We start from the raw sequence: 24,519 nt of genomic DNA, 5'->3' as shown, positions 1-24,519 counted from the left end.
TGGGTGTTGTAAGTAATTCTAGTGTCCAATCTCTAGATGTGGGAGACTGCAGTGGAAGTTGTTGGGGTTTTCAATGGTGTTTTCATGGTTCTAATAGTTTAACAGGCTGCAGTGGAAGTTGTTGGGGTTTTCAATGGTGTTTTCATGGTTCTAATAGTTTAACAGGCTGCAGTGGAAGTTGTTGGGGTTTTCAAGGGTGTTTTCATGGTTCCAGTGATAGTTTAACAGGCTGCAGTGGAAGTTGTTGGGGTTTTCAATGGTGTTTTCATGGTTCTAATAGTTTAACAGGCTGCAGTGGAAGTTGTTGGGGTTTTCAATGGTGTTTTCATGGTTCTAATAGTTTAACAGGCTGCAGTGGAAGTTGTTGGGGTTTTCAAGGGTGTTTTCATGGTTCTAATAGTTTAACAGGCTGCAGTGGAAGTTGCTGGGGTTTTCAAGGGTGTTTTCATGGTTCTAATAGTTTAACAGGCTGCAGTGGAAGTTGTTGGGGTTTTCAAGGGTGTTTTCAAGGTTCCAGTGATACTTTAACAGGCTATACTAAAAAGTTATTGGGGTTTTCAATTCTGGATAACACTTTTGACATTTCTTTTTGCCCTTGGCCCCTCTTACACATAAAATAAACAGGTAAATAAAAAAAATCACCATGACCACCACCACCACCACCCACTACTCACCCTTGACACTCCCTCCCATTTTCTTTGAGTTAAGGAAGTCATCCACTGTAGTCTGGCGGTACCCTGCCTTCCTGTGGGGGTCTGGGGGGGACACGTGGAGCTTGCCGAGTCCATGTCCCCCTGCCCTGTCCGCCCTGTCCCCCTGCCTGCCGTCTGCTGTGTGGTGTCTTCTGAGGGACAGTCTGTGTGGTGGTGTTGAGGTGCTGGTGGAGGCTGTTCTTTGTAATGTTTTTCTTCCTTTTCCTCCTCCTGGGTCTGTTTTTCCTCCTGCTGGATTTGTTTTTCCTCCTATTTCTCTTCTCAGGTTTGTTTTTCCTCCTCCTCCTTCTCCTCCTCCTCCTCTAGGGTCTGTTTTTCCTCCTCTTCCTCCTCCTCCAAGGTTTGTTTTTCCTCCTCCTGCTCCTCCAAGGTTTGTTTTTCCTCCTTCTCCTTCAGGGCCTCCTCTTCCTCCTCCTCCTCCTCTCTCAGGGTCTGTTATTCCTCCTCCACCTCCTATTTCTTCAGGGGCTTCTCTTCCTCCTCCTTCTCTGTCAGGATTCATTTTTCCTCCTCCTTCTCCTGCTGTTGCTCTTCCTCTAAGCCCTCTTCTTCCTCCACTAGGACTTGAAAACCCAGGCAACTCCACTTTATCCCCACACAAGCCACCAAGAGGCTGGAGCAGTGATGGGGAGGTGAGATCATCCGATACATTTAGCGCTGGTGAAAAAGATAATGTACTTTTAAACTCCTTGCCGCTGGGGGTGACTAGAGTGTCCCCCAGCGTGAGGCGTCTAACTGGGGTGCTGTCCTGTGGTGCTGCGGCGCTTACCCTCTTGTGCTCGGTGTCCCCAGTGGTGCTTTGTGGGTAACGCTTCCTTCCTCCCTTTCCAAGCACTGGGCTGCCCTCTGGAGTGGCTAACTTGTGCATTGTTTTCTGTGGAGTGCTGTGGTTTGGTGAGGTGCTGCGGTGTTGCTTCCTTGGTGATGCATTGTGGGTGTTTGCCTTATCTGGTGATGTGTTCTTGGTCACCTGGTTTGGTGGTTTTGAAGAGGTGCAGTCTGTGGTTGATCCAAAGGTAACCTCTCTCTTTCTCCTTGGTGACTGAAAGCTTCTATTTTTGTCCCTTCTCGGTGATCTGAATGTGCTCTCTCTCTCTCTCCCTGGTGATCTGAGAGTCTTGTCATCCTCCCTTCTTGGTGACAGAAAGACGCTATTTTTCTCCCTTTTCGGTGATCTGAATGTGCTCTCTCTCTCCCTTCCTGGTGACCTGAAGCTGTTATCCCTCCGTTTTGGTGATCTAAAGCTCCTGTCATCCCTGCCCGGAGATGCCAAAGCACTGTCCTCTCTGCCTGGTGACATAAACAAGTGACTTTCCTCTCTGTGTGGTGACCTGAAGGCACTGTCACTAGCCACCAAGACATCCTCTGTGTATTCTTCACCATCCATATCACCATGCATCTGTACCTCACTTCCCTCTTGTCTCTGTGTCACCTCACCTCTCTGCACATCTCTCTTCCTCACCTCCTGTACCCCCAAAGTCTCTTCTGCGTCTATATTTCCAGTGTTGTGCTTGTTTCCCTTATAGTTTTCCTCTCTTTTAGGTCTTGTTGACTGTGTGTGATTGTCTTCGTTTTCCTTATACTTTTTTGTGGGTCTGCTTGAAGGGTGTTTGTTTTCCTTATACTTTTCTGTGGCTTTGCTTGGGGAATGTTCATTTTCCTTATACTTTTCCATGGGTTTTGCTGAGGAACATGCTTCACTGCCTTCATTTTCCTTATACTTTTCATTGGAGCTTCTTGGAGGACGTACACGGCTCGCCTCGTTTTCCTTATACTTTTCACTGGACTTTCTTGAGGGCACATGACTCAGTTCATTGTCCTTATACCTCAGCGTTACCTTTGTATTTTCTGACAGGTTGACAGATGAGGGCTTACCACTCCCGCAGCACGCAGTGGCAGGAACAAGGGTGCCTGTCTGAGTGTGTGAGGCAGTATCTTCATAGGAATCCTCGAAAATATCATTCATATCTTGTACCTTCAGATCATCCATACATACTGTCTCTGGCACATATACTTTCTGAGTTACAAAAGACTCTTGTGCACTATCTAGCTGACTATCCATGCACTGACTACCCGGGGAGTGACTACTGATGATATCCATAGTTCCTGGTGTGCTCGGAACCAAAATATTGTTTCCCGAATGTGGTATAGCATCATCAACTCCATCTTTCACAGGTGACGTGGTGCTTTGGGTCTTAAAAGGCTTGTGAGGGAAGTTTCTCAGCTTTATCTCCCCTGTGTCTCCTCCAGGGTAAGCTTCCTCCCCTGTGGTTTCCTTGTGGCTCCCTCTCTTGCCACCGTGGGACTCAGAAATGGTGTTTGTTTTGGCGTGTTTATCCTTGAAGAGTTGAGGCTTCTGAAGTACCGTTTTAGCATCTTTATCCTTGAAAACTTGACGTTCGTGAGATGTTTTTGTGCCTTTATCCTTCAAAACTCCAGGCTGAAGTGATGAGTCAGTGATGGTGCCGTCTGTGAGTCCCTCGGCCATCACCTTCCCCCTGCAGGTCTCACAGCCGCCCATCACCTCCGCAATGCTCCCCGTCTTCCTCTGCGCCTCGTCACGCTCAAATTTGATCTCTACAATGAAGGGGATGAGTCAGGTTCAAATTTATAGGTCATCAAATTATGGAGGTTTTTGTGATTTTTATTTATTTGTCTTTTGTTTTGTTATTTTACCGCTTATTTGGTCTGTTTACCTATTCATTTGTTTTTTTTTTTTTTTTGCTGTTTTATTTTGTTTGGTTTAATTATTTCACTGCTTATTTAGTCTGTTCATCTATTTATTTTATTTTTTTTGTCTTTTTATTTAGTTTCATTTCATTATTTTACTGGTTATTTGATCTATTAATGTATTTACTTGACTTTTTTTACTTATTTATTTTGCATTTTATTTCATCATTTCACTATGTACCTCATTATCTTACCACATTTAAATTTTCCATCTACTTATTTCATTATTCCACTACTTAATCATCTATTCATCTATTTTAATTTCCTCAGCTACTTAGTTTACACCCCCTCCCTCCCTCTCTCTCTCTCTCTCTCTCTCTCTCTCTCACCCATGATAAGCAGGAAGAGTGCACGGCAGAGTAGTGTCAGAGCCTTCTCCTCAGCATCCTGCACTTCCATGACGGCCGACAGCTGGTCCTGCATGCCCTTGTCACCAATAATTGACGACCAGAATGCCAGCAAGCCCTCAGACCTCACAGTGCTGGCCATCTCTGAAAGGCAAGGGGGGTGAGGGGGGAGATGAGGATGCTGGTTGACTGATTAATTGAGTGGCTGGCTGGCTGACTGGATGATTGACTGGCTGATTGGCTGGCTGGCTGATGGACCCTGTTGACTGACTGACTTTTGGTGATAAGAATAATAAAAGAGACTGACTGACTAATGATGAAAATAAAAGAGTAATGACTGACTAATGATGAAAATAAGAGTAATGAATGACTAATGATGAAAATAAGAGTAATGATTGACTGGGTGACTGACTGACTGACTGACTGACTGACTAACTAACTGACTGACTGATTGGCTGGCTGAATGGTGATAAAAATAATAAAAATAATAAAAGTAAAATTAAGGACTGACTGACTGATAAGACTAATAAGCTGACTTGACTGACTGAGCGCATATATATAGTATTGGCTGTCTTACTAATAATAAAAGTAACAATTTGCTGACTGACTGACTGGCTGGTGTAGTGGCAATAAGACTAATGACTGACTGATTGACTGATGTAGTAATTATAAAAGTAAGATTAATGGCCGACTGACAAACTTTGCGAAAATAATGAAGCCAGTGATGGAAAACTTGTATAGGTTGACTGAGTAACAATAGTAATAATAATAATAATGTTAGGAGCCTGGTAGTACCTAAAATATGAAGGGAGGCCCGCCTACACACACGCACAAACACGCACACACCAACCATTCTCACATATAGACAGTACCAGCGCTCCTACATACCAGTCAGCCTCCACAGGTGTACATACAGGTGTCTTAGGGCTAACTTAAATAACTAGCCCCATACACTAAAGCTACGCACCGTCTGAGACACAAAAAAGGGGGAAAATGTTAAGATTCCTCCCGATCTCTCCCTCTTCCTTGCCGCCAAATTTTGTAAACACACAGAACTGCCAACCCTCCCGATGCTTTTATTTTTCTTATTCTTCCTTTTTTTTCTTTGGTCGTTCACTCCAATGTAATGTTGTTTTATGTACTACTTCATTTTCACTATTACTGCATGCCTAGTCCTTTATTTACCAACTCTTTGTTATTTGTACCAATGCAGGGTTGCCACCCCTTCCCGAATGTATTAGTAGTAATAGTAGTAGTAGTAGTAGTAGTACGTGTGGGATTCGGATAGTTTGGATGGTGTGTGTGTGTGTGTGTGTGTATGTGTGTGTACGGAAATCAGGTCGGAATTTTTTGGCTGAAGGTAAGTTAAGCCTCTGCTTTATTAATATAATAAAATTTTACTTGCATCGTGAGTCTGAGAAGCCTGATAGCTTTTTTACTCTGATTAAATATATAAGAAATTTTAAGTATTATATAGTTCATGTTTTGTTGTTTTCAGGTAGTTACCGTTAAGCATGCAGTATATGAAATAGTAAGACAGGCTATTTCACATTCTTAAGAGTGTCATGATGAAAGACGCTGGCGAGATAGACTCAACATGTGCATTGACGTTCCCTGCCTCCCCACGTCTTCCTCACTTCCCCGCCCTCGTACGAATACACTCGTCATTACACACGTACCCAACCACAAACTCTTAATTTTGTACAAATCAGCCCATCAGTGTATAATTATCTTCTCTCCCCTTAAAAAAAAATCGAGGAATTAGTAGCCTATTTAATGGTTAAGCTGTTGCATGATCAGAAATAATGAAAGTTAAATAAGGATGACAGGAGTGAAAAACTTAGACATCATTAACCTGTGTGTGTGTCTGGCCAATGGTAACACGCCACTGTCTGACATCCCGGGATTCATAAATTTGAATAACAAAATAAAAACCTGAAAGTGCCAGATGTATTGCTTTCCTTACGAGACAAGTCTCACCATATGGGTGAACAACAGGTCTCGTTCTTATCTGCGGCCAGTCCGTCCGCTCCCCGAGTCCCCGTCCCATAGTCTCGTAGTCGTCAGTCAGTCGTCAGTCTCGCGCGTTGCGACGCAGGACAGGATTTTCAGTTTTCGTTAAAAATGTCTAAAGAGAAAGGAAAGGAGAGAAAGGAGGCATGTGGTGCAGTGCCGAAAAAAGCGAGACAGGAACAGAAATATAGGCCCGAGTGGGAAAAACAGTTTCCGTGGGTGGGGCCTGCAAATAAGAATGTTTATAAGGCCATGTGCCTTGTTTGCAGTGTTGAAATAACCGCCCAGGTCACAACTCTCAAGTTGCACGAAAACACTGCAAAGCACAAGAAAATGTGTGCGCCATCCTCATCCAAAAAAACTGATGGAGTCATTTACAAGTGCACGTGGTGATAATGAAACTAGTAAAAGTGATTCTGTTAAGGCTGCTGAAATAAGGCTTACCGCATTTATGGTGGAACACAATATAAGTTTCCGTGTGGCCGATCATCTGTGTGAAGTCCTGAAAGGTTGCTTCTCTGACTCCGCTATTGCAAAGGATTTGAAAATGAAAAGAACAAAATGTCAAAGAGTGTGTGGTAATGTTATGTCACACTCTCACAATCAAGAGCTCATTAACATCTTGAAGCAGAACAAGTTCAGTATTCTTGTGGATGAATCCACAGATATATTGGTCTCAGAATTTATGCATCATGGTAAGAGTGGTTGAAGGAAATGCTCTCTCTCTCTCTCTCTCTCTCTCTCTCTCTCTCTCTCTCTCTCTCTCTCTCTCTCTCTCTCTCTCTCTCTCTCTCTCTCTCTCTCTCTCTCTCTCTATATATATATATATATATATATATATATATACTCTTAACTTTGTACAAATCAGCCCATATATATATATATATATATATATATATATATATATATATATATATATATATATATATATATATATATATATATATATATATATATATATATATATATATATATATATATATAACCTAAATTCTGCTGTATTTGGAAAGTGGCAGTTTTGCATAATATTAGGAATAATAACATATGTACGATAATTTTACCAGAAGTACAATAATTTCAACCTGTGTAATACGATAATATGGCCAAAACAATCTGGCAACTCTGCCCGGGAAACACAAGCGTAGTTTAGTTTCCGCGCGGCTGTCACGGTGAGCAGGTGGAGGGTGACTACTGCTACTGGGATTATTTTCAGTGTCATATTACGTTTGCAAGACAATACAGCGGTACAGTTTGTATTCATAGGACTTATTACCGCACTGCACAGCGTCTGGAGTGTGGAAGCCTTGTAAGTACAGTACATATTGTATATATCTGATAAGGTTAGGTAGGGTGTGTTAGTTGATGTCACTTAGGGATTATATGGTACTTTTGGTTCATTTGGGTGAGGTTGTCGCCCTTGCACACACACACACACACACACACACACACACACACACACACAGGCATTGAAGAGGAAAAAGAGAGGCATAGTGGAGTGACATAGACAGGGAAGAGTAGGTGGAATAGGGGAAGAGAATGGGAGGATAAGGTGATATACATAACACACACACACACACACACACACACACACACACACACACACACACACACACACACACACACACACACACACACACACAGCGAAAAATAATCCTGAAAATAGATTATTAGCCTCCAAAATGACCATAAATAATAAGTTAAGACGAGAAACGGCCATCTTTGTTTTCATCTGAGGCCCCGCCCCCTAGCCGCCATGATGGCTTGTCTGGCCGGATTCCAATATTATTTCTATTTTCTTAACTTTTATATTCTGGCTTTCAAGTAACGTTTTAAGGTTTTTAAAAAATACTTAGTGATGAATTGAGTGTATTCCATGTGTGTGTTAAGGGAAATAAGTCGATGATGAGGTTGTGGTAGTGTAAATAAGTGTTGCTTTTTCCGTTATCTTTTTTAAATCGTCATACAATTTTTTTTTATTTCAGTCGCTAGTCAAGATTTTATTGCTTCTAAAAATTGTTTATGGTTTTTAAAATGTGTGTTGGTCCTGTTGAGTGAAATATGAAGACTTTTAGAGTGATTTATAGGCGTGTTTAAAGTACAAAAGTTGACATTTTTAAATTGCTTATTTCTTTATTTCAGCTTCTAGCTAAGTTTTGATTGTTTGTAAAAATAGTTTCGATTTTTTAAAGTGTTTTCCGTTCCTGATAAATGAGATTTGTGAACTTTAGAATGTTTTTTTATCGTGATTTTGTTCCAATAATTTTTTTATCAGTTCTTTTTAAATATCTTTATTATTGCTGAGGCTTGAGATATTTTTATATTGCTGGTGTTAGTTAAAGTACATGGCCTTTCAGAATATATAAGACATTCTGGCCTAGCTCCATTTTTGCGAGGGGTCATTTTCAAAATGGAGTCGAGTAACGTATTTTAGCTGTGACGTCATCAATGGACTGCATCCGGGTACCGAGACCCTGGCCCCCGGACCCCCCCCTCCCTTCCGGTCTCCCTCTGTCAGTGTATGTGTGTGTTGTTGTTGCTGTTCATGTGTGTGTTGTTGTTGTTGTTGTTCATGTGTGTGTGTGTGTGTGTGTGTGTGTGTGTGTGTGTGTGCGCCCCACTACTCCAAGACAAGCCACCCCACCTCCATTTCCTTCCCAACCAGCTGTTCCCTGCCTCCTCCCCACCATCTGCCTGGGCCTCCCTCTCTCATATTTACCTCCCCTTCCTTCTTGCCCCTGCCTGTGTGTGTGTGTGTGTGTGTGTTAGGATATTGCAATATGTAACGGTACTCATAATCGGACCCAACCCTGCTACTACTGCTACTACTACTACTACTACTACTACTACTACTACTACTACAACTACAACTACAACTACTACTACTACTATTGTTATTATTACTACTACTGCTACTGCTACTACCACTACTACTACTATTACTACTGCATAGCAACATAATAATTTAATGCTCTTGATAACAAGTATCTAATGAGAGAGAGAGAGAGAGAGAGAGAGAGAGAGAGAGAGAGAGAGAGAGAGAGAGAGAGAGAGAGAGAGTATTATTGTTTTAGATCGGAGGTTCTCAAACTTTACTGGTTAGTGGCGCACAGTCTGAGTGATTTTTTTTTCTTTTACGATAATCCCTTCAAAATATCACGTTGGCATTTTTTCCCATCTCTTCCACGCCCGGGGAGGTTTCAAGTGTGAGGTTTTAAGGCAATTTATCACCCAATTTTGAATAATCCATTTGATCTCTCTTTTAGGAACTGGAAAATACAGTGAAAATTTTTTTTGTTCATTTTTTTTTTTTTTTTTTGCCCTAGACCAGTGTCTCTCCTACATCGAAAAAAAAATAAATAAATAAAATAAAGTCAAATCAAGACCCGTAAGTTTCTCCCCGTCGACCACCATCTTGAGAGAGGCAGGACACCAACAGACACGCCGGCAAGATGAACTGCTCCCGGGTAAGGCCATATATATAACCTTTTGAACACAGCATACCACATCAGAGCAGCACGTAAGTTAAATAGGGCCAGGAAATAGTGAGATATCCCCCGGAAAGGCGCCATTAGCGGCAGTATGGAGGGCGAGAGACCGATGACGCAATGTTTTTCTGATCAGCTGATTGGGTCAAGATTTGGAATGTTCTCCCGTGACCTCATTTCTGGTGGTCTTGTGGTGCGGGGTCACTCAGGCTGGATTCTTTCACTGTGTAGCTCGCGATTGAAAGAAAAAAAACACTAATTTTTAGCCATAAATAAGTAGTTTATTGATATATTTTGGTACGGTTGCTTCCATAAATGCTCCATTATTTATTTATTTATTTTTAATACTTGGCTGTGCTTTATTCTCTATCTTTAATTTGTTTAGGTTAGATATAGCTGGGTCAGGTTGAGTTAGGATTAGTTAGATTAGGTGTAGTTAAGTTAGGCTAGGCTAGGGTTAGTTAGGTTAGGTTAGACTTGGTTAAGTTTGGTTATTTTATTCATTTTATGCTAGGCTGTGCTCTATTCTCTACCTTTAATTTGTTTAGGTTAGATATAGCTAGGTCAGGTTGGGTTAGAATTAGTTAGGTTTAGTTAAGTTAGGCTAGGCTAGGTTTAATTAGGTCAGGTTAGGTTAGACTAGGTTAAGTTTCGTTACATTCTTTCATTTAATTCTAACTCATATGTAACTAAAAAGATCAATTGAGGTTTTTACAAATTTTTTCCTCCCTAAACACTTAACATTATTTTTATGTATTTATTTATTTATTTATTTTCTTCTTCCCTTACAGGCTCTTATCCGCACCCTGGCCACCACCACCGCCCGCACCACCCGCAGTGAGGCCCACCCGGGCTACAACAAGCTGCGTGCCACCATGAAGGAGTTCCAGGTAAGGTGGAAATCTTGTTAACTTGTCAGTAGGCCCAGAAAAACGCCCTTGAAAATCCACATATTTTTTCAGAAGCCAGAGCTGAATAGGTGGGTTCTCAAGAGTGATTTTTCTGTTAATAATGTGGAAATCTTGTTAATCTGTCACTAGAATCAGAAGGACTAGCATAACTTCAACTAAATGTGGAAATCTTGTTAATCTGTCACTAGAACCATAAAGACAACTAGAAAAACTAGCATAACTTCAATTAAATGTGGAAATCTTGTTAATCTGTCACTAGAACCATAAAGACAACTAGAAAAACTAGCATAACTTCAATTAAATAGGGAAATCTTGTTAATCTGTTACCAGGGCCCCCCAAAAAAATTAAAAACTTCTATAACCTTAGCTAGGGTTAATTACAAGTGTGTTTCTCCAGCTAATACTGAAGAAATCTTATTAATCTGTCACTAGCACCATATAAACTCCCTTAAAAACCTGTGCAACTTCAATTAGAGCCTTTGGAAAGAATTCACAATTATGTTGTATCAGTTAATACTGTAGAAATCTTGTTAATCTATCACTAGAATTGTAAAATCACTTGAAAACCCATATCACTTCAGTTACAGCCTTTTAAAAGTAGTCCAGTGAGTGTTTCACCTCTTTATACCATAGAAATCTTGTTAATCTGTCACTGGAATCATAAAAACACCCTTAAAAACCCGTGGAGCTGCAACTAGACCCACTGGAAAGCTGAGAGAGACCATTTCCCCAATTATAAACATTCAGACTCCCTCAGGAATACCTATCTTGAACACAGCTGGAGGGAAAACAATGAAGTAACACAGCAGACCATGAGGAACACCACCCCACCAGCCTTTCCTCCCTCCACAGATCGACAACGGCCTGCCAATCCACTTGAAGGGCGGAGTGATGGACAACCTGCTCTTCCTCTCCACCCTGGGCATCTCTGGTGTTGGGCTGTTCATGTGCTTCAACTTCTATTTCTCCATGGCTTTTCCACCCAAGAATAAGTGAATGGATGTTCCGAGCCCCAGTCACTCCTCTTCCCCAACCTCGTCATTCCTCAGTCTCAGAGCCGAACTTTGTAACGATGAATTTCACTTTCTCAGAGGATTAATTAATGATAGTCAACTTCACTTAAAGGACCGACTAGGTTATTTGTATATATAAGGTCGTGTGTGTTCGATTTTTCGTCCCCTGCTTTTACCGTGGGGTTGTAAAGGTGCGGAATAAAGTGATCCGTTAGAGAAGGTGTTTTGTTTTGTGGTGGTGGTGGTGGTGGTGGGAGATTGCTGTGGTGTTTGGGGCGGGTGTTTTTCATATTTTTTATTTATTTATTTATTTTATTTTTATTTTTTTATTTATTTTATTTTTATTTTTTTATTTATTTTATTTTATTTTTTTTTTTGTAGTGGTTTTGTATTGAGTCTGGTGTTCTTATTTCTCTCCCTCTCTCTGTACCATATCTACCTCTCATCTCTATATAAATCTCTCTCTCTCTCTCTCTCTCTCTCTCTCTCTCTCTCTCTCTCTCTCTCTCTCTCTCAAGACCAGGGTACAAAACACCACTTCCAGGTTGCAACACTGTATTACTGTATTGCCAGGACAGCAGCAGCAGCAGCAGCAGCAGCAGCAGCAGCACTATCATTAATTAGCCATATACTGAGGGACAGCCAATGGCAAAACACACACACACACACTTACACACACACACACACACACACACACACACACACACACACCTTAAATAGTTAACCAGGTAATATAATACACACTACAGAGATGTCTTGAGTTGGACAAAGTAGTAATACACAGTAGTACACTTAGGTTACTTCAAGCATTACTTATGTGTATAGCAGTAGTAGTAATATAGTAATATGTGTATGTATATTTACACTTGGGGTATACTGCAGTAGTGTACTTTATATGTATACCAAACACTTTTCTTTCTTCTTTTTATATAGTGAAGATCATTTTCCATGGGTTAAGTTACCAATCCGTTTCTACCGATCTGTTTACACGTCACTGTTTACCTTTCTCGCATTCGCACCAGTCTGTTCTTTTCCGTCACAACAGGTACTGCCACGTGTAGGCCTGGTGGCTTCTTGCAGCTTCCCTTATTTCAAGTCCAAGATGTTTAATTTTCATCAGTTCCTTTTATTTTCACTTGATAAGGAAAACACATCAAGCTGTCACCAAGATAACTTTAATGTACGTTGCAGTGTTGAGTTTTCTTCATTCTCTTTCCCTCTTGCACTGAATATAAACACTCATTGATTTGATAGACTCACTTTTCATCTGTTCCCATTCCAGTCGTCATCATTCTCTTTCCTCTTGCACTGAATATAAACACTCATTGATTTGATAGACTCACTTTTCAATCTTCCCATTCCAGTCCTCACCATTCTCTTTCCTCTTGCACTGAATATAAACACTCATTGATTTGATAAGCTCACTTTTCATCTGTTCCCATTCCAGTCCTCATCATTCTCTTTCCTCTTGCACTGAATATAAACACTCATTGGTTAGATTAGTCCACTTTCCAATCTGCTCCCATTCCAGCATTCACAGCTTCCATTCCTCACTAGTCTCATTTTCCACTCAATATAAAACACTGACTATTAAAAGGGATCCATTAATTTCTCAGGCTGTCTGGTTAGGCACCCACTGTTTTTAACTTGACTTTTTTTCCCTTTGCGTATTAGACAGGAAAACCAAACGACCTAGGAGAAAACAATTGAAAGCCTGTCTGTTATCTAAGTTCATCCGTCAGTCAATCATTTCCACCTCATCCACTCTCTTATGCTAGAATATGGACCTCACTATTTGTACAATTTCCCAGACTGTTCTGAACTAAGACTATCAAGTACGTGTGTCAGGAGGGCCGAGAGATTGGGGATGTGAACAAGGGTGGTGGTGGTGGTGGTGGTGGTGGTCACAGGATTAGCATTGTCACAACTCACCCATCAATACTGCATCCCAATCTGTGCATGTCTGTCAATTTGGTATTATTTAGAAGTGTGAAGTTTGCATGGACTTGTGTAAACGGGAGATGAAAGATTAATGTTGTATATTCTACACCACAGAACTAAACATATTTCAGTTAAAAAATATGTGTGGAAGTTGCAAGGAAGGGAAGAAAGCAGGGTTAATTCAGAGCTGTGTGTGTGTGTGTGTGTGTGTGTGCCTTCTCTCGGCTAACCTTTCTTGTGGGAGATAGCCTTGGTGTGTGCGTGTGTGTGGTTACTACTACTACTACTACTACTACTACTACTACTACTACTACTACTACTACTATTACTACTACTGCTACCCTTTTCCAGCAAGGGCTGAGGGCTGACATGGCTAAGACTGGATGTGTGTCAAAATATCTGGTGCTTTTTCAGTGATTGCCGGCCTGACATAAACAGATTTAACTAAACAATAAATAACACGATGATTTCAACAAATTTCACAAAACTTTAAATTCTCTAACCTTAGTGTAAAGTAAAAAAAAAAAAAAAAAAACTATAACAAAACAGACAGCAATGAAAAATAAATTAAAAAAAACGGTATATGATGACGATATGAGTCTGTATATATTTTAAGTATTCCTAAAGACTTCTATGCATTGCTACAACAGAGTATTGATTGGGTTACCAGAATATAGTGCTTCCTCCACTCTTTTACCACCTAGTACAGTGTTTGAATCCACTTGTGAGTCCCCTTGGCCACTGTAAACATTGTCTCTGCATCAAGGCCTGTATTCTGAAACGGTCCGCACTGTCACCACTTCCCAAGGTCACAGGGATGGTTAGCCAGGTTTGCAAAGAGTGTTTCTCCAGTTGGTAATATATAAATTGTGCTAATCTGTCACTAGAACCATAAAAACACCCTTAAAAATCTGTGTCACTTCAACTACAGCCTTTGGAAAGTAGTGGTGTAGTGTAGAAATGTTCAGAATACGGCTTTAAAGTTGTTATTTTAAAAGCTTTTCTATATATAATCTTCAGTTTTTGTTTTTTTATGATTCCTTGTCATTGTGTTGGCAATATTGCATTCACTCTACTGCATAATCTGTATTCTTCATTCCACGTTCATTTCTGTGTCTAATCTACCTCTCCATCATTCATTTTTCTTCATCTTTCATTCATTCATTATTCATTCATTCATATTCTCCCTTGTCTCTTTTTCCTTCCTTTCCTTCTTTCCTTGTTTCCTGCTTTCTCTCATTTTCTTTATTTCTTCCTTCCTCATTCTTTCCTTTTCCCTTCCTTTGTTCAGTTATGTGTCACTTCTTTCTTCCTGCCCTTCTTTTTTTACTTTCTTATCCTTCCTCCCTCTCATCTCATTTTTGTCATTTCCTCGTCTTTTTGTCATCATTCACTTCTCCCCCATAACTGAGCCATTTTCACATTCATTCATTCATTTCACTGCATAATCATGACAGCATCCATTCTTCATTTACTCCTTTACATCACTTCACCTCTATCTATTCCACATTCACTGCTCTATGGGATCTCAGCCACACCTCTTCCATTCATCAAGTAATCTTGTCAGCACACTCATTCCTATACAAATCTCATTTATTTCTATATTAATTTACTATAACCAGTCCCACAATTCATTCATCTCTTCGTAAGATTTTCCAGTTCGCTTTCACACACATACACACGCACACATACACTCCCCAACATAAACATCACTAGATAAATGGCTGGAATTACCAAAGATACTTACAAATAAGGGTAAACGCTTCATAAACGCGTCATACACAAGTCATTCGCCCAACACTGACATCATCTTGGCCATCGCTCACTGGGACATCTCTTGGCTGCCCCACACTGCCATCCTGTCACAAACTCCCAGTCTGTGTTTTGAAAGGCTTTGCTCTCTTTCCCTGGTTGCTTTCAAGGGTCACAGGGAAGGTCAGCCAGGTTTTCAAAGGTGTTTTTATTTATTTATTTATTTATTTTTTTTCATTTTTTTTCCCCATGAGGCCGAATTGTTGTTAAACTTTCATGGGAATTGTTAAAATGGCCATGAAAATGTTGCAACTTTCTCTGCAGCCTCTTGGATTATAGAATGATTAACAGCATCCTTGAAAACCTATTAATTTCTACTACAGTCTTCAGTTATTGATAGACTGATGGATACACCCTTCAAACCTAGTACCTTCCCTTCACAAGAATCATGAAAACAACTTTGAAAACATAATGATTTGCACTGAAGCTTGTTCAACTATTGCTAAAATCTTGGAAATGCCCTTGAAAACATAGTAATTTCTCCTAGCTTGCAAAATGATCACTAAGATCACCAACTCTGCCTTGAAAACTATAACACCTTCCAGTGGAGCCTGTTAAAGTATTGCCAGAATCATGAAAACATCCTTGAAAACCCAGTAACTGTCAGATGATCACTGAAATCACCAACTCTGCCCTGAACACTGTGATACCTCGCACCGCAGCCTGTGAAGAGCAGCGAGGCCAAGACAGCAAGACCTTTGAGCACACAGCCTGTGGTGAAACATCACTGGCATGGAATAAATAGAGGGCACCGCTGAGGACCTGCCGGCCACACCGAGGGGGGAGGGGGAGCCGCGAGTCACTGGAAGTGTATCTTATTGACAAACACGCAGTCCTCCAGGGTCTCCTCCTTGACGAACACCTGATGGTTGGCCACGGCGCCGGGCATCACGAACACCTCGTTCACCGCGTCGGGCATGATGAAGGAGCAGTCCGGGCCGAAGGAGCCGTCGCACACCTGCTTGTCGCGCGGCCGGCCATCCCCCGCGTTGGCGTGCACAAACACGTGCCTCTTCAGCTTGGAGTTGCAGTTGAAGGACTTGTCGCACTCGTCGCACTTGAAGTTCTTCTCTCCGCTGTGCACCAGCATGTGTCTCTTGAGCTTGGAGTTGCAGCTGAAGCGCTTGTCACACACCTCGCACTTGAAGTGGCGCTCGCCGGTGTGCACCAGCATGTGGCGCTTCAGCTTGGAGTTGCAGTTGAAGCGCTTGCTGCACTCCTGGCACTTGTAGTTCCGCTCGGCGCAGTGCACCAGCATGTGGCCGCTCAGCTCATTCTTGTGGGCGAACTGCTGGCTGCACTCGGGGCACTTGAAGCGCTTCTCCTCACTGTGCATGGAGGCGTGGCGGTTCAAGTCACTCTTGCGGGTGAACTGCTTCTCGCAGCCGCCGCACTTGTGCGGCTTCTCCCCGGTGTGCAGGAAGCGGTGGGCGCGCAGGCCAGCACCGTCTGGCAGCAGCTCGCCGCACTCCTCGCACTGGTACTTGCGTGTGCCAGAGTGCACGTTCATGTGCAGGCGCAGGCTCTCCTCGCGACCAAACAGCTTGCCGCACTCCGCACACTCGCACCGCTTGTCTGCCGAGTGCACCAGGATGTGGCGGTTGAGGTCGCTCTTGCGGGTGAAGCGCTTGCCACACTCGCCGCAGATGTGGCGCTTCTCGCCGCTGTGGGTGAGCACGTGGCGGTTGAGGTCGCTGGTGCGGGTGAACAGCTTGCAGCACTCCCCGCACTTGTACCGCTTCTCCCCGCTGTGGATCAGCAGGTGACGGCTCAGGTCACTCTTGCGGGTGAACTGCTTGCCGCACAGGTTGCACAGGTTGCGCTTGTCCCCGGCGTGGTGCAGGCCGTGCTCGCGCAGGCCGGCCTTCTCGGCGAACAGCTCCCCGCACTCACTGCACTGGTAGCCCCCGCCCCCGCCGCCCTGGGCCGGGCTGTGCATGCTGAGGAAGTGGCGGTACTTGTCCCCCGCGTTGCTCATGGTGCCGTGCCGTGCAGCGCCTCAGGCCGCACCGCGTCGCCTCATGGCACGCCGCCGTCACGCGCCAACACTGCCGCCGCCGCCGCAGCGCAGCGCTGCACTCATTGCACTGTCTGCACACTCACTCCTATTTTCACTCCACAAAAGAAGGGAGAGAACATTTTTCTGATATATTTCCTCTTCACTCACTCTGTCTTAATGCTTCAGTTCAATAGCTTGGCTGGGGACTGCAAACACTAGTAACAAGAAAAGCACACTTAGTTCTGCTCATCAAATGTTGACAGGAAAGTGAGAGTGAGGCTTGTGGATGAGTGGTGCCAGGCTCCCAGCACTGCCGCCTCAGAGCCCCTCACGCTGCGGCCACAGACACAGGCATCACTCTGGTCTGTGCAGCTCAGGCTGATTCCAGGCACCTTCTGAAAAGGAGGGAAAATTGATATGTTAGTTGTTAGAGAAGAAGAATCTATGCATTACTTTTGTGACAAGAAGAATAAATACTTTGGTTTTCTGAGAGGAAATATTTGTACATCAATTTTGTGAGAGAAAGAATCTAATACTCCTCCCACCCTCCCTCATCTCCAATACTCCTTTCTCCCCCTAATCTCCCAATCCTCCTCTCCTCCCTCATCTCCATTACTCCTCCTCTCCTCCCTCACCTCCATACTTCTCCCAGCCTCTCTTATCTCCAATACTCTTCCCAGCCTCCCTCATCTCCCTGTCCTCCCAATCATCCTCATCTCCCTGCTTCTCCCAGCCTCCCTCATCTAATCCTTCCAGCCTCCCTCATCTCCCCTCCTCATCTCCCTGTCCCCTGACCCCCCTCGCCTTCCCCCCAGGGTTACCTTTCCCCCGTGGTGGCCTCCATGGTCCAGTCCGCGCGTTCCTTCCCGGTGGGCAGAAAAATATAAAATCTGACTGACATTTCCAACACCTAACAAAAATTTACACTCCTTATTTCACGCCGCCATTTTTCCCTCCTGGCCTCTTATTTCGCGCCGTTCTTCCACCTGTGTGGACTCTAGGGGCTCCTCTTCATGCCCAGGTGAGGCGCCGGGGATCTAATTACTCAGGCAGGTGAGGTGGGAGGATAAAATGGAAGGTACAGCAGATAATGTCAACAAACACACATGGCTGCTTGTTGTGGGCGGTGACGTCATATACGGTCAACCAATCACAGTGTGTCATTCACGTGATGTCATAGCTGTCTAGCCAATTGCATGTTGAGTTGTTTTCCTTTGACGTGATATCAGTGTAGCCAATCGAAATTTTTTTTTTTTTTGGGGGGGGGGGGGGGGGGGTTGTGATGGAGGGAGAGGTGTGGAGAGTGTTTTTGTTACTAGTGTTGTGTTAAAATCATTCTTCTTCTTCTTATTTTTTTTTACTGAAATTAACCATGTGTTTACTTTTATATACTTTTATTATATTATTATATTTTTATTTGTGTTTCTTCTTTCTCACCTTTCTCTGGAGTAACGTGAAGCTGGAGAAAGGGAAACTAGAATAAAAACTGCTATATAACTGTACCATTTCCTATATATATGATCTACTATAAGATGTTTTTTATTTATTTATTTTTTTTTTATTTATGGTCCTAGTGACAGACTGGCAAATTGTCGCAGCATCAATAGCTTTTTTTTTTTTTTTATGCGGCCTCCCACTGGACAAGGGTAATAAAAACGTTCCAAAACAAGAGCCAGTAGAGTGCCAGTCTCCAAAGGGAAGGCAAAGGAATTATCGAAAAACAGAAGTGTCTTAAAACCTCCCTCATGAAGGAGTTTAAATAGGAAGGAGGCGATACAGAAGCAGGCAATGACTTCCAGAGAGTAACAAGTCCATCACAGTGCTGCATTGAGGTGCCCAGGCGGCTTCTTGCCATTCTTGAGGCTTTACGTGTTGTTGATCTCCTTCACAAAGATGTATATTTCTTTGTTGACAGTCAGGCTGCCTTGCAAGCACTGTAGTCTGACTGTAATGTAGTCAATATGAGTGTTAATCCCGCCAGCATCCTGGAGGTATTGAAGCAACGGTCCTCTTCACCTGGCTCAGAGCACACTCTCAGTTACGTTAAAAGCAAAGTTGAGGAATGTGTGAACAGTAATATGATTGATTAGCTGGCGCCTTAATTGCTGCCACAGACGCCCCAGGAGTCATCACTGTGCAGCGCTTCAGAACACGGGTACTACTTACAGTGAAGCAAAGAATAACAAATATCAAGACACATTACAGGAGCAAGACAACATTGACTTTCCTTCACTAATTACGTTGAGGTTAATCAGAAATAGGGGAGGCAGTCAGCGAGCAGTCACCAGCTTCACACCTTCCTTTTCACGCCCTAACTGACTGATGCACTTATTACCCATTATTTTTAGACATTTTTTCTCTCTCTCTCTCTCTCTCTCTCTCTCTCTCTCTCTCTCTCTCTCTCTCTCTCTCTCTCTCTCTCTCTTCATTATTGTCACACGCGCGGGGCGGTGAGGCAGCTGACGTCACGACATGACCCGCTGTGACCCCATGTGCTTGCTGGCCGACCCATCCTGGCACAAATCACAGGAAAACGAGTGAAATGGAATAATGACCTCAACTAAAAACAGACATAAATTTAGAAAAGACGCGATATTAAATTGCTCGCGAAAAAAAAAATTGCAGTTTATGATGCATGGTGGTGTGATCATACAGGCGCCGCACAAATGCACCCAGAATCATTAAAACAACCATCACGGATAATAGTCAGAAGGTCCCAGGCACTCAGGAGCCGAGCACGTCTACCCCGAACTGGTCACAAACAACATGGCGGCGGCTGCTGGTCGGTGTCGGCTTTTACGACCAAGATATTTTCACTATTTCCGCCACACCCCGAGAATAACAACGACAGTAGTAAGTGTAGGGTCATAGTTCACTACCTCACGCCACAAGTAACGGAAAATGGCGTCAAATAAGCCCCGGTTTAGGGTGAAATAGGGTGATTATCCGGCCCACCTCCCCCCCCTTTCATCTCAAGCAATGGGGTAATTTCATTGGTCTCATGTATATAGTTGTGATGAGGGCGGTGTTGTGCTTGTGTTCTGCTGCTGTTGTTTGTCCAGGACTTGTTTTTGTTGAGTTATGCTTCAAATACTTGTTTCTTGAATTTGGCCCTGTCATTATTATTATTATTATTATTATTATTATTATTATTATTATTATTATTATTATTATTATTATTATTGCATTTCCACGAGGAGCTGATGAGGGTAAGAGTCTAAATGCTGTGTGAGAGAGTGGTACCTTGTCTGGGCCGCCCCGTGTGGGAATGCCGGCCGGGTATATAGATAAACATCGCTATTATTATTATTATTGGTATATTTCTACAAACTGCCGGCGCCAACTCGTTTTCAAGCACATCAAATCACCATAGTCACCCCTTGTTATCCACTGTGGTGAGGTGACAGTCATAAGCCGTGGATAAAGAAACACCCTGGGATATTACCCATTACGCGCCCTTAGGAACTCCCCAGAGCCCCCGGACCTTGTGTGGTTAAAGAAAACTGCATGTAGGTGGTTACAAACATTTCATTTATTAATTAACCAAAAGGAATGAAGAAAAAAGCGATGAAACACACACACACACACACACACACACACACACACACACACACACACACACACACACACACACACACACACACACACATTTTTCCATAGTTTAATTCTCTCTCTCTCTCTCTCTCTCTCTCTCTCTCTCTCTCTCTCTCTCTCTCTCTCTCTCTCTCTCTCTCTCTCTCTCTCTCTCTCTCTCTCTCAGCATCCTTCACTTGCCCTTACTTCAAATTTTGGTAAAAGTTTAAACAAGCCATGAATGGAATTATATATGAATTAACAGGAGATTTGAGGCATCTAAGAGAAAAAATGTGTATATGTTTGTATTTATGTATATATTTTGTTGCTAGGAGCTCAGGAGGCCATGATAAAATTTTAACAAGCAGTTTATTACCCTGAAGAACACCTGGGTATATATTAGCATGGCAACACTGCAAGGCCAGATAATGATGCTATGGTTATATTGGCAACACTGCAAGCCCAGATAACACTGCTGTGGTTATATTGGCAACGCTGCAAGTTTTTAAGTGGTACAGGGGACATAACAAGGGTGACATGAACAAAAATCACAGGGTCAGTTATATTTAAAAGGAGATAAGAAGAAATTGGTTCTCAGATAGAGTGGTGGACGACTGGAATGGACTCGTTGATCAGGTCATTAGTGCTGAGTCATTAGGGAGCTTTTAAAAGAAGATCGGAGGCTTAATAGATCGCAGGTGGAAGTATGCAGGTGTGTTTATAGAGGGACTGCCATGTGTAGGCCTTGTGTCTTCCTTGGGCCTTCCTCATTTATTTTCTTGTGTTGTTTATGATCAACCAGCACTTAGAAAATAAAGGTATTATTATTACTTAACCTTTCCTAACCATAAACAAACTAATATTCTCTCACTCATCATAAAAATCTGCATGCTTTAATTTATTCCAAACATAAACTATTTTTTTTCAGAGACACAAAACAACTGCTTCCCTTGCCGCCTCGGAGAAGACTGCTGGGCCCCTGTATGTGCCGGTGCTCCTCTGTCATGGCACTCTGGGCGGGAGGGTGCCGGGGGTATGTGCTAGAGCCCTCCACACCTCCCCCGCGGCCTGCAGACTGGTGCCGTTCCTCCTGGCTGACATAGGAGAGGGAATTAAGGAGGTGGTGATCAGAGAGTGGTGAGTTGATGGCTTTCACACACTCACACACACACACACACACACACGAAGGAAGGAAAACATTTAAACACAATGGACAGTTTACCACAAACACACACAAAGGTTATTATTGAAGTAAAAGAGGAGATTTTGGCGACAAGTGAACAGGCTGAAGGAAGAATAAGGAAGATAAAATAAAAAAAAGTGTTGATAAGAAAACAGGACCTTTACGAATTGAAGGAAGAATAAGACGAGTAAAAAGAAAATTGGATCTTGTTCGAGTCACTTAAACTCTGAAAACTGCAACTAGGTAAACACACACACACGCACACACACACACACATAACCATCTCTCCTCCTTCAGGTTTGTTAATGAGGGGGATACAGTTGCCCAGTTTGACAGTATATGTGAGGTGCAGTCGGACAAGGCTTCAGTCACCATAACCAGCCGTTACGATGGGGTGATTAAGAAGCTACACTACGAGGTGGATGACACGGCTCTGGTCGGCAAGCCATTGGTCGATATTGAGGTGTCCAAGGAAGGTGGGTTAGGTTAGGTTTTGTTTTGTTTTGTTTAGGTTTAGTGTTTTGTTTGTTTATCCATTTGTTTACTTGTTTATTTGTTTGTTTATTTTTTTTCTATTGATTTAGTTTTTATATATTTTTTTTAGTGTTTAAATTTTTTGCTCTTAAGAATCTTTTTCCATTTTTTTCTCCAGTGTCTTTCATTTCCTTCATTTTTTGGCGCAGGAAAAGTTTATTTATATGCGACTTTATATATACATTTTTCATTTCCCTGTCCCTTTCCTTTTTTATCACTTTGTCCCCTCATTATCAACATGTATCTTAACCCTTTGTCACTTCCCCCCCTTACAAACACATATTTTAACCCTTGTATCACTGTTCCTGCTTTTTCAACATTTATTTTCAACATTTTTAATCCTATGTCACTGTTCCAGCCGTATTGACATGTATTTTCACTATTTTTAACCCCTGTGTCATTATTCCTGCTTTATCAATATGTATTTTCACCATATTTATCCCTTTATCACTTGTTCCTGCCTTATCAACACGTATTTTCACCATATTTATCGCTGTGTTACTTTCTTTCCTCATTACCAACACTTATTTTAACCCTGCATCACTTTCCTTCCTTACAAATGCATAACACTCTTTCCTCCCTCCCTCTATGTCACATTTCCTGCCACAGATGACTCGGTGGGAGCTGAGGTGCTGGAGGGGGAGGCCATCTCTGTGGGGCGTCCTACAGGGGGTTCCTCAGGGCAGAGTACAAACTTTACCCTTCCCCGTGGCAAGGTTCTGACCACCCCTGCTGTGAGGAGGATGGCTGCTGAACATAAGGTGAGCAGGAGGAGGAGGAGGAGGAGGAGGAGGAGAGGAGGAGGAGGAGGTAAAAGAAGATCTACCTTTTTTATTTTTTTATTTATTTTTTTAAGGGTAATGCTTATATTAATGTTTTGTTTGGGCATTTGTTTCTTTTTATCTTCGTGTGTCTCGTATGCAATTGATTTAATTCAGCTAGGTTTGTGTCTCGGTTTAAAGATTTTGTCCGTTAATGTCTCTCGGAACAGGCAGACTTCAAGCCATCGTGTCTCTCTAAAAAAATCTATGCATCTTTTTTTCTTAATCTGTTTGCATTTAGGCTTGCTGCTCGTACATCTTCACTATTCTGCACTCTTTACTTGTGTTGTTGTAAGTTTAACTGTGAACAATAAGAAAAACATTAGTGTCACTATTAAATAAAGAAATAATAAGTTAATGATCTACTTAGATAAATAATAATAAACAATAATAAATAAAATCAACGCTCTAAAATAAATAAACAATTCCGACCAAAATAAATAAATAAAAATAATCAAATCACCAACCTACCTTGACCTGACCTGACCTTCTCCAGATTGACCTCAACGACGTCCAGGGCAGTGGTAGAGACGGCCGGATCATGAAGGAGGACCTGCTGCAATATTTAGAGAAGAAGACCCAGAAGGCTTCCCCGGGTCCCTCCCCAACGCCCACTCCTGCCCCAGCTCCCCCCTCCTCTAGTGAGTTTGTGAGGTTAGGTTAGGTTTGGTTAGGTTAAGTTAGGTTAGATTTGGTTAGGTTAGGTTTGGTTAGGTTAGGTTAGGTTAGGTTAGGTTTGGTCAGGTCAGGTTAGGTTTGGTCGGGTTTGGTTGGGTTGGATTTGTGTTTTTTTTGGTTAGGTTGATGTTTTCATTGACTTATTTTTGGCTTCAGATTAGGTTAGGATAAGTTAGGTTTGGTTAGGTTCAGTTCGGTTCGGTTAGGTTAGGTTCGGTTTGGTTCAGTTAGGTTAGGTTCGGTTCTTGTTAGGTTAGGTTAAGTTAGCTTAGGTTTGGTTTGGTTTGGTTCAGTTAGGTTAGGTTAACTTTTTAATAAGTGTTTGATGCACATCTTCACACACATTCAGTTATTCAATTTCCCTGTACAATCTTGACTATAAATTGATAGATATATTAATTTCATTTTTATATACCACTCATACATTTAATTCCCCTGGACAGTAACTGGGACAGAAAACGGCATTATTATCACTACCATTACTGTTATTATTACTTATCTACTCATTAATTACCTTCCCCTGTTCCACCGTGCACTTTACAACAACTACTATCATATTTACTTATCTGTTTACTTATCTATAGTTATTTCCTCCAGGGCCGCCGTCCACCCCGCTGCCCCCCACCCCGCCTCCCCGCCTGGCCCCCTCCCTGCCTGTGGTGCTGGGCCAGGACAAGACAGAGGCCATCAAGGGGTTCAGAAAGGCCATGGTGCGCACTATGACCCAGGCTAATGTAAGTGTGGGGTCAGGAGTCATCAGGGGTCA

At 42.5% G+C, this 24,519-nt stretch overlaps 3 protein-coding genes across 3 annotated transcripts in view; 2 read left to right on the top strand and 1 right to left on the bottom strand.

The window, feature by feature from the left end:
• Positions 1-9,114: 9,114 nt before the first annotated feature.
• On the top strand, positions 9,115-11,431 carry LOC135093842 (cytochrome c oxidase subunit 7A, mitochondrial-like). The gene is made up of 3 exons (XM_063993402.1): positions 9,115-9,267; positions 10,080-10,178; positions 11,052-11,431. The coding sequence occupies exons 1-3, from the start codon at positions 9,253-9,255 to the stop codon at positions 11,193-11,195; spliced, it is 258 nt and encodes an 85-aa protein (XP_063849472.1). The 5' UTR covers positions 9,115-9,252; the 3' UTR covers positions 11,196-11,431.
• Positions 11,432-11,750: 319 nt separating this feature from the next.
• On the bottom strand, positions 11,751-18,155 carry LOC135093839 (zinc finger protein 888-like). The gene is made up of 2 exons (XM_063993398.1): positions 17,786-18,155; positions 11,751-17,359 (listed from the first exon to the last, which is right to left on the bottom strand). The coding sequence occupies exon 2, from the start codon at positions 16,941-16,943 to the stop codon at positions 15,765-15,767; it is 1,179 nt and encodes a 392-aa protein (XP_063849468.1). The 5' UTR covers positions 16,944-17,359; positions 17,786-18,155; the 3' UTR covers positions 11,751-15,764.
• A 1,504-nt stretch (positions 18,156-19,659) lies between these two features.
• LOC135093838 (lipoamide acyltransferase component of branched-chain alpha-keto acid dehydrogenase complex, mitochondrial-like) overlaps positions 19,660-24,519 on the top strand; it is a 9,534-nt gene continuing 4,674 nt past the window's right edge. Inside the window, exons 1-6 of the mRNA XM_063993397.1 lie at positions 19,660-19,817; positions 21,466-21,674; positions 22,018-22,196; positions 22,864-23,015; positions 23,572-23,716; positions 24,351-24,487. Coding sequence (XP_063849467.1) covers positions 19,731-19,817; positions 21,466-21,674; positions 22,018-22,196; positions 22,864-23,015; positions 23,572-23,716; positions 24,351-24,487 — 909 coding nt within the window. The 5' untranslated portion in view covers positions 19,660-19,730. The remainder of the gene's footprint in view (positions 19,818-21,465; positions 21,675-22,017; positions 22,197-22,863; positions 23,016-23,571; positions 23,717-24,350; positions 24,488-24,519) is intronic.

Source organism: Scylla paramamosain, chromosome 44, assembly GCF_035594125.1.
Source record: "Scylla paramamosain isolate STU-SP2022 chromosome 44, ASM3559412v1, whole genome shotgun sequence".
NCBI lineage: Eukaryota > Metazoa > Arthropoda > Malacostraca > Decapoda > Portunidae > Scylla > Scylla paramamosain.
Note: the sequence above shows the minus strand (reverse complement) of the source record. Positions and strands in the feature narration are given on the sequence as shown.